Raw genomic sequence first — 10,627 nt, 5'->3', positions numbered from 1 at the left:
ATATATATATATATAAAGATGTAAAAGAACCTACCCCTGAAACCAGGGAACATATGGGCCAATGGCTGAGCTTCCCAGAGAGGTTTGAAGGGACTATCAGAAGTAACCTGACTTTTGAATGTAGTCATCACTCAGGAGTTGAAATAATGAACAGATCCTACAAGCTCACTCGTTCTCATTTCCTCTCCTGTTGTCCATTTCTGGATCATTTCCCTTCTCACTACCATAGTCCAATGCCAAACATTTCCAAGAGTGACATAGTCAGGTTGGCTCTTTTCTAGCAGCTACAGCAAACAGATGAACAGTAATAAGATGACCTGAAATCAATACATCATTTTCATGGGTCATCACCCCCACACTCTCATTTGGCCTGAAGCCCATGCCATGAGGGGCAAGGAAGGTAGTTTTCATGGTATATAATAAAAACTTAGCAACCACCAGGTTTCTACAGGTCAGTGGGGTTGGCATGGTGGGCCAATGAGAGCCAAGCCAGTTTACCAAGAAGGCACACTAGCCCATGGTTCCTGGTTTTTGTTGTTGTCGTCAGGCAGATTTTAGAGAAAGGACATAATAGTGGTCATCAGGGAAAAAATCAAAGATTTGTTAGGTTTCCATTTTTTTTAATATATATGTTTTTGATTTTGTTTTATTTTAAAGTACTTAATGGGGATAAAAGAAGGAAGAGATTGGGCATCATAACCTTTTGCATGGTTAGGGCCTCTAGAGTCAGGGGTACTACCTTGGGCCAGCAACGCTCTCAGATTAGAATTACAATTTCAGGGTATCTAATGGAGAGCAGAAGGCAGCAAAGAGGCATTGGATTGACATCACTGGAAACATCACACAGCTCTATGAATTTGCCATGGAAGCGTCTATGCTGTTATCTTAGGAGTACACAGCTTTCAAAGGGCATGAGCATTGCCACGTCTTGTACTGTCCAAAGGCTGCTGTTCAAAGGATGGGTTTGCGGATAAGCAGCATCAGGATCAGCAGAACTTCAGATTCTCAGAACTACTGAGTCCGAACTTGCATTTTAACAAGATCCCAAGTCATTCGTATGTATATTCAAGTTTGAGAAACATTGGTCTGTCTAGGACAGGAGTTAACCAAATCTTATTAGCTGTTTTAGCGAATAAAACTTTATAGGATCACAGCCGTGTCTGTTCACCCATGACTATTTTCACGCTACTACAGGCAGAGTTGAGTGGCTACATCAGAGACAATATGGCCTGCAAAGTCTGAAACATTTACTATATGGCCTTGTTCCAAACTCTGGACTAGAACACATCAGAGGTTTCTGGCTTTAGTCAAGAAAAGTGTGCTTCTCAAAGCAAACTTTAGTTTCTTTATACCTCAGCAACTACTGAAAAATGAATTATGTGTTTATGTTCAATACCCATGCTCTACTAACAGCCCTGCCTAATCTGGGATGATTTTGTGCTGGGTTACAGACTTAAGAGACTGCCTAGGACCTCTGAGGACCTCTGTGCTCTACTGCTTCCTAAAGCTGAGCTCTGTTCTGATTTTCAACTCTCCTCAGGAGCCTTCAAAGATTCCCTTCTGCTTACAGAATACGGTCCATAACCTTAGGTCTCTACCCCTTTTGGATTCTCTCTTTTCAGCCTCATTTCCACTCATTGACCCCACCTCATATACCCAACAAGGCACTCAAACTAAACAGCCAACTATTTCTCTGCCTCCATGCCTTCACACTGCTGCTACATCTTCTCAAAATGCTCCTGTCCACATATCCAGATGTTTCCTTAAGGCCCATCTCAAACAGTGCTTCTTCCAAAAACTTCCCAATTCCCCAAGAACAAATCACAAGTCTCCTTCTTCCTTTCAATATTCACAATAAAAGCACATCCTCCAAGGTACTTGCAGCTTTCCATATCCTTTTACAATTATTTGTGAGCATGTCGTTTATTCTGCTTTTAGCATTCTCAGCAGTGCCTTGGCTACCTTGCTCAAGGACTAATGAATATAGATAGATAGATGATAGATAGATAGATAGATAGATAGATAGATAGATAGATAGATAGATCGATCGATCTATAGGTAGATAAATAGATATATCTATAGATAGATAGATAGATAGATAGATAGATAGATAGATAGATAGATATCTACACACACACACACACGCACACACACACACACACACTCACGGTAACATTCCCTCATTTCACATAAAGAAATAAATTCCCTTTAAAAGGGAGCTTCTAAGAAAAGGAATTACCTACAATGGAAGTTCAGCATGTTCCTTGTTTGGGTTGCCCCATTGAAACAAACCCCAGAGCCATCTATTCCTGAATGGATTACCACAGCTTGCCAGGTAATAACGCCTCTACCGCACCACACAGCTATAGGGACTAAATGGAATAACCTACATAAAAAGTACCTAGAACAATTCCTGGCACATAAAAGGTACTTAAATATTTGTTCCCTATGGTTCCCTTCCTTTCCTCAGGGGAATGGACCATATCCTAGCCTGTTTCCCACGCTGCTGAGAATAAAACACAACTAAATCCCTAGGCATTGATGAAGAACCAACCATTCATAGTCCTCTCGGGTGCAGGAGCAGTTGGACACGACCACTGGCCTGTCAAAGTCTTCTCCATTAAAGCACGTTGCATGAGGGGTCCTCCGCTTAAAAACAGTCTTGTGTCCTAGCAAACACTCGTTGCCCCGCTCATCAGATGGTGACCACAGCTTGTAGTCATTGTCTGTGCAGGGAACCCCTGAGGAAAGGAAATGCAGCATTAGAGGCAGGCCCATGTAGGGTTTCCTGTCCTTCCTTCCCATCAGCCCAGTCACCCACTTCCCACGATCCTGTTGTTGCCTGGCAAGCACACACACCTCTAGAGCTGTCCCAAGCCTCCAATCAGCTTGCTTTGAGGCCGAGTGACACCCACACAAATGAAAATGATACCCCCTGAAATACAGATGTTTATCTGAGAAAGCTGAGAAGAAGCAAGCCACCTTTGGCACTATCTAAACTTCTGATATATTTTAGCACATTCCATAGTTCCTTTTAGAAATAGGTGCCTAGAGGTGTTTATCTGCTAGGGAGTTAGGGAAATGCTGAATCTTTGATAGATGGTATCATTCAGGAGTACAGTTCCCCCACCTGCTTTCTGGGGTAGTGTGGGAACATCCAGTAGTATGGCCTGAGAGCAACAGAGAATTTTTTGTCAATGCACAGAAAGTGCAGGGTCTTCACGGAAGGATGAGAAATGGTAAGACAACTTGGATGATCACTCCATCTACCCATATGCACCCCAAATTTAAATAGAGTGGTGTCTACGGGAATTTCAAAGTAAACCTATGTCAATATTAGTACTTTATGTCTTTTTTATATATACATATCTTCAATCAGATTAAATGTTGCCTGAAAATGATGAACAACTGTCAACTCAATGCCATTCGAATTAGCAAGTACTTATTAAATTCTTACTGCCTGAAAGGCTATCAGGCTGTGCAGTTCATGTAAAACAAGTGTACAGAGGACAGGTTCTTATTTCCAAGGACCTTATAATCTAGTTAATCAGAGATGACACACATACAGAACAGATACAAATTTCTAATTCAAGGCAGATGAGTACACTTATACTCCGGACACAGAGAAGAGGGGAGGAGTCTCCTGGTTGTAATATTAGCAGCCAAACACACTGGATGCTGAAACATGAAAAGGATTTCGATTAGTGGAAATTGAATGGGTAACACAGGGGGCATTCCAGGCAGAGAAAAAGGAAAGGTAAGCGGGGCAGGGAAGGAAGGTGTTTATTTCTCCTTGGTTACTTACATATTTTGTGCCTAGACTAGCAGATCATGACGAGATCCTAAACAGCTCTGAGAGGACCCAGACCCATTTGACACACTGCCTTTCACATAGTAGTTACTGGCTGAATTTATCAAACTACAACTACTAATTTAGAAGAATGTCTTTCATTCATTCATCTATTCATTCATTCACGTGTTTAACACACATATTCCTAAACCTACTATGTGTCAATGACTGCATAAGGAAATGAGAATACAAAAAAATAACACATGATCCTATTAAGAATCGCCCGAGTAACAGCCTATATATTTCTCACTCACTTACTCTATATATGCCCATCTCCTTAAACAGATCATAAACTTTTCTGAGTACAAAGTATCTAAGCTGATGCCCTGGTCAATAAATATTTCGATGAAAAGAGCTAAGGAGGCAGCAGCTTACCCAGGGCATCCGTGGCATTGACTTGGAGGATCAGCCAGCTGTGGACAGTCTCTTTGCTGGAGCCAAAGATGGTGAAGACAGTGCTCTTCTCACCAGGTTCTGTAAGGAGCCCATACACAAACACTGGCTTCTCGGAGAAGATGAATGTTTTCCAGGTCTCCCCTTCATTGGTACTGTATCTGCCCAAATGCAAGTGAAAAGATCCTTGCAGTTAAAGTCTCTCCAGCAAGGGCTTGGTTTCCAGATAACACTCCCAATAATAGGAACCAGGACTCCTTGGAGAAATGGCTTATCCTGAGCTAAAGTACGGAAAGTTTAAGGTTGTGCCAGAAAGAAAAGAAGTGCTCAGAGACTAATAGAGTCAACACAAAAGGACATAGGAGCTACCTCAATGGACTCCAATTGGCCAAATTTAGGAAAATTTGAACATAAAAAAGAAAAATGATGGAAATAGATTATACACTGAATGAAAATAGAGAATAAGTTTCTAAATGACACTAAAAGAGAGAAGGGGAAGAGACTTTCTTCTTATATTCAATGCTACCTAATAAATGTTGAAAACTATGACAGAATGATAAAACTGACTGTTCTGTAACCCTCACTATAATAATTGACTCAGACAAGATCATCACTAGATGCTAAATCACTGGGTGAGAAGCACTGGGGACCAGGGTGGTCACATGATCTAAAGATAACCCAGATTAAGGGGGAAATGTCATTTTTACAGCAGACCATGTAAGAATCACAACCTTCACCAAAATTGGCATCACAAATAGTGGGACAACCTGACACTATGTGCTTCCAATAAAGCAATGAGGATAACACATCATCTATATACTATTCTATACAATTGAACAAATCCAGAATGTAAGACATTCTACAAGACAACTGGTCTGGAGTCTTCAAAAAACAAACAAACAAACAAACAAAAAAACAAGATTATGAAAACAAACAAAAAAGGCAGAAGGCTTGTTACAGATTAAGAGACTAAAGAGTTGTAACTACCAAATGCAATGTGTAAAGCTTGACTGAGTCCTGGATTAGAAAAAAGAGTAGCTATAAGAATATGGAATTGAGAAAAGATAAATGTAGTCTATAAGTAATATTTAGTTCATGTTAATTTCCTTAGATGTGATAATCCTGATTGTGTAAAAATACCCTTATTTATTGGAGATATAAGTATTGATAGGTAGGTAGCTAGGTAGGTAGAGAGACAGATGATAGATTGACAGATAGGCAAGCAGGCAGAGAGACAAACAGGATAGATAATACATGGGTAATAGAAGTTAAGCAGATGGGCAAAATATTAACAACTAATAATTCTATGTGAAGATTATATAAATGTTCTATATAATTCTTCCAATTTCTCCTGTGGTCTTAAAAATTAAAAAGTTGGATGAAAAGTATGTCCTGAGAAAAGTCTCTAAGGCCAACAATTCTATCAGAACAAAAAACACAAGCCCTTGAAAAAAGAAGCAGCACTGAATTTAACTGTACTGATTTTAAATTATCTTTTGTATTGAAGAGGAGGAGGAGAAGGAGAAAATGTGCCTAATATTTGCTCCTTCACCCAGTAGGCTGGTGAGATTCTCCACATGAGAAACCACTCGATTAGAAATTTCATTAGGATCACAGAGTTATTAAAACTCCCTGAAATCCTAATTATATATTTTTTTAAAAACTTATTTTTCTTTCAATTTCCCCATGTTTTTGAGATTTTCATATACTCACTCAGGATCTTAATATTTGACATAAATCTTATCATGGTATCATTCAATCCAAAATCTTCCTCCCATATTGTGATTACTAAAATTGATACTTCTGAAAGAAGGCTATGCATTAAACCAAGTGGTGATGTTATGAGGCAACATAAAAAATGTCAGTAGGGAATAAGTGATCTCTTCTAGAGATCTTCGAAGAGGAGAAATTCTCATCTGGCTGATATGCTTTTGGTTTAAGTTAATTTTGAGGCAGATATGGGGATAAGTTAGCTCATTCAATCTCCTTCTTGTATCAGTGAGATGAGCAAAAGTCTTAGTACCACTTTTAAAGTAGGGTAACAATACAGAATATTCTTTTCTTCATAAGAATTTTTGTGGACCACACAGAAAAAAATCACTCCCAGTGAAACAAACAAATCCCAAAGTGCTGATAAATGGTTTGATCTCAACCCAAAATAAGACATCTAGTTCTCACAGAGCTGGACCCATTTGTCAATGAGCTGGATAATAAAAATCAGGAACGTAAATCTACCGAATTTGCAAAGGGCACAAGGCTACTTGTACAGATAATAAATACCAAAAACAGTTAAAAGGTGATAAGAACATCTGCCCCTCTATAACTCATAGGGTGGAAGAAATCACATGGAGTTAGAACGACGTGAAAGAGGGCAGCTCTCTCTGGAACTCTCTTACTAAGTGTTTATTTACTACTAGCATTAGGTGCTGCAATCCAGTGAGTAGGTTAACTGCTGCCTCCCATGCTCTGGAACTGTGGAGCTGCTTCCAGAACTCAGGTCCAGAAAAGACAGCTGCTCTGCTAGGTGTAGTCTTTCCAGCAGCTTTTCAGGACTCCTAGACGGAAGTCCTAGGAACCCGGAAATCCCCTATGAGGAAAGATGCTTTGGGACAAGTACAAAGCATTATTAGTAACTACCAATAATATCGTTATGCTAACAGGAAAACTGCTGAGAAGCAATGGAAAATGATCTCATCCTTCATGATCAAGCCAACAAACTTGTGTTTGGGTCTTTTTTGGTCAATGTGCAAAAACACAACAGCCCCTTCTGAGCAGAAAGCTGAACACAAACAAGAAAATCCTGCCTCCCCTGAGCAGGTCCATGGTGACAGTATGCTAAATGAATGAGTAAGTGAATCCCCAGGACATATTCGTATTTACTCATTTCAAATATGTAGACACATGAGAGAAACAAAGTGTTCCACTTCTTGCTCTCAATTTCAATGAACTAATAAAGGTAACAGCCTCAGTGGAGAATCAAGGCAGAAGCCGAAAGGAATAACAGTCAATTCTTAGTTATCTGTACTAATCAGGGAGAAAAAGACATAAATAATTTAAAAAGAACAGGAAAAAAAAACCCAAAACCTTACTTTAAGTAATGTTCCACCTCTATCCTCACTAAATAGCTTTATTAGTTATTGATGTTACTCTGCTTCCTCAAGGTTGGGTAAGCTTTGGGTTGGAAAGCTCCCTTTCAAAACAATCCCTTCCCCCAGCCTCTCTCTCCAGCTGTCTCAGAAACAAAATAGAGTCACAGTAGGCCTGGTCGGCTCCCAAAAGATGCCTCACTCACCTTAGTATCACCAGTATCTACAACATCTGGTTCATTATAGATGTTCAACAAATGTTTGTGTAATTGACCTGAAACTACACCTAACAGAAATGCAATCCAGTTCCAGCTTGGGCCCTAATTAGTGACAGTCATAGTATTTCCTCATGTAAAAACTAAGGAAGGTGGATTGAGTTATCTCTGGTGCCTCTGGGCACCACCAGGTTGCAGAAAACCAGGGCCTCGCACTCAAATTTGAACTCCAGGTACTGTCATTTCCACAGAGCATAATGGGAGGCCCTCTCCCCCACCAGGACTGTACAACTGCCACATTATCGCATCTTTTCCAGTTTCATGAATTAGTAAATAAGCAATCTTGGAAGACCAAGTGTACATGACCTATTTATTGAACAATCAAATATTTACTAAGTGTCTCCTAGCCCCTATAAAATAGAAACACTTCTCTACAAAGACCTTGCTAATGAATTGTGGAATGCAGGCATATAATGAAAAGGTAACTAACAAAAGGAGTCAGTATGTGATCAATGCCAAATTAATGAGATAGCCAATAAATGCTTTAAGACCTGAGGGATGTGGCAGACACAGAAGGGGCCTGAAGCCCTAGACAAGCAACAGAAATCCAACTTGGTCCAAAGCAGCCTTCACTCATGCATGGGTATAACAGTTGACTGCCATTGTGGTTTAAGGATCTGAACGAACTACCACATTATTTCCTGCTCTTCTTCTGATGAAGCCTACAGCAGCACGCAGTGACAGGTCAAAATCAGAGCAGCAAGAGAAGCTAAAAAACTCTGTGAAAAACCTACTGAGTAAATACCAGGTGGTTACATATTTTTGCCAAGCTCAGGCTGATATTTTGGACATGTACACCTACCAATAGGAGGCCTGTACATATTTTCATATTTACAAATATTTCATTTGAACCATACATACAAACACCTCCAAATAACCTATACAAATAGAGGAATGCTGTAGTGTCCATAATCCCCAGAGTTTACAACATCAAGTCATTTTTAAATGTCTGGGGAGGGCATTGTGATTTTCTGGCAGCAGGTTTATTTTCCTGATCATGTTTTGTACCAGCTATTGCAGCAATGATGCTGTGCTTCCTGAGCACATATGCACCGACAGATGGTGTAAGAGAACTAGAATGATGCTAACTACTTCACAGAAGCCGGCTTGGAATGCAAATGTAATGTGTAGAAAATTAAATGAGGAAAATCAGGAACCGACTCTATTAGTGACTGCCATGCAAAGAATGAAATGTAATCCTAGGAAGTTAAACTATGCCCCCTACAATATTTCTTATAGTAGTGTCCCAAATATCACATTGTTTACTTGTATTATCTTACTTCTAGAGGATAGACTCCTTCAGAGTGGGGGAAAACATCCTATTTATTGTTAAATACACTGTACCTCCCAGAATTAGTGCTTGCTAAATGTGTGAAATGAAAATTAATAAATTGATGGATAAATAAATGACGGTATAAATGTGCAAAGATCTGTGCTTTGTGACAGTCTTCGCCTGAGCACACACTAATCTGAATGTGGATACAGAGTGTTGCTTAGAAACAGAGCTTCTTCTGACTCTTGGCTCTAAAGGAAGCAGCTGACCAGTGCCACACAGACGAGAAACAACCAGGTGGAATGCCAAGCACCAGTACTTTGCTTTTCTCTGCTTCTTGGAGGCCAGACTGCTCGGCACATGTCAAATTAACCACAGGGGAAACCATCTGCTAAGATCTCTTTTTCAAACCACCCACCTCTCTCTTGATGCTGGCCCCGTTTCTAAAAGGAGCAAAGAAAAAGGCTTTCTTCTCTGCACTAAAGATGATTAGAGAAGCCCTCTCCATCTCCTTTAGTAATTCATCTTGTGGTTTCAGCTCAAAACAGGAAGAAGTGAGGTGCCAGTTTGCCCTGACCTAACATTAACAAAATTAACTTTTGTCCTGACAGACAAAAGTAATCAAAGGACTAGTTCAGATAAAATCAGAATTCAGGAGGCAGAGGTTACAAACTACCAACATTGTTGCTTTTCAGAGCAATATATTGCAAAGAGTACAGAACATAATTTAGAGACAAATGGAGAGACATTGGGCAAGTTATTTTACCTTGCTGAGCCTCAGTTTTCTCATCTGTAAAATGAAGTGGTTAACCCCAAATATCCCTTCCATATCTATCTGCAAGAATCTCCAAAATTAAATATATCATAAAAGTCAGTCAGCTATCAAGTTATATGTATTCTGAAATTATTACTCATGTATTATTTATTGTTATTTATTATTATCCTTTCTATGAATAAATCTCTGTGTCACACGCAAAACAATGAAAGACAATTTAAAGAGTCTCTAGTTAATTTTTTAGTCAGAATTATTCGATATTTATACAGAGTTGTACTGTTTCAAATCAATAAAATCATTTTATTTATTCCTCATGTCACCTCTTTGAGATAGGAAAGGCAGATTATTATTCCAATTCTATCGATAAGCAAAGTTTAAGTGATTTCTTGACAACACAAATTGTGCTGTCAACAGCCCAGCGCTGGAGAGAGATAATCCGGGTATAATCAGACTTAAATTTCTGGGAGAACAGTGTGATGTTAAAAAAAAAAAAAAAGCTTCATCAGAGATACTTACTTCAACTCATTGGTTTCCATGCCCTGGGAGATAGCCATGATGATGCCGCCATGGTCTCCCCAAGTATAGTAGTGAGGTCCAGGAAGTGCCTAAAGGGGAAAAGTCAATGCTGATGCCACTGCTGTGGATGTGACTGGACAGAAACCATGCACACATGCGCACACATAGGTGCACGCACGCATGCACACATGCACACAGCAGCCATATAGACCACTTTAGTACAACTTTTCAGTTTCCAGAACATATACACATCCATTATCTCATCTGCTCTGCACAGCCCTGGGGATGGGAAGAGCAAGTTCTCACAAACAATTTTTTTTTCTCAAATGAAGAAACTAGAGTTGCTATTAAAGTGGCAAACTATAAAGACAGGAGTCAAACCCAAATCCCTGACTCTCATCAATAAGTGATTAAAAATTAACCAACCAGAGTTCCAGTTCTTCTATGATTATAAGCCTA

The 10,627-nt window shown here is 39.5% G+C and overlaps 1 protein-coding gene across 1 annotated transcript in view; it reads right to left on the bottom strand.

Annotated features, from left to right (window-relative positions):
• The window catches only part of SORL1 (sortilin related receptor 1), a 152,025-nt gene that overhangs the window by 77,414 nt on the left and 63,984 nt on the right, over nucleotides 1-10,627 (bottom strand). Inside the window, exons 12-14 of the mRNA XM_006925247.3 lie at nucleotides 10,169-10,257; nucleotides 4,226-4,404; nucleotides 2,555-2,741 (exon numbers count right to left, since the gene is read on the bottom strand). Of these exons, the coding sequence (XP_006925309.1) occupies nucleotides 2,555-2,741; nucleotides 4,226-4,404; nucleotides 10,169-10,257 (455 nt within the window). The remainder of the gene's footprint in view (nucleotides 1-2,554; nucleotides 2,742-4,225; nucleotides 4,405-10,168; nucleotides 10,258-10,627) is intronic.

The sequence above is a fragment of the Pteropus alecto genome, unplaced genomic scaffold (assembly GCF_000325575.1).
Source record: "Pteropus alecto unplaced genomic scaffold, ASM32557v1 scaffold479, whole genome shotgun sequence".
Lineage (NCBI taxonomy): Eukaryota > Metazoa > Chordata > Mammalia > Chiroptera > Pteropodidae > Pteropus > Pteropus alecto.
The sequence above is the reverse complement of the archived record's forward strand: the minus strand, read 5'-3'. Positions and strand labels throughout refer to the sequence as shown.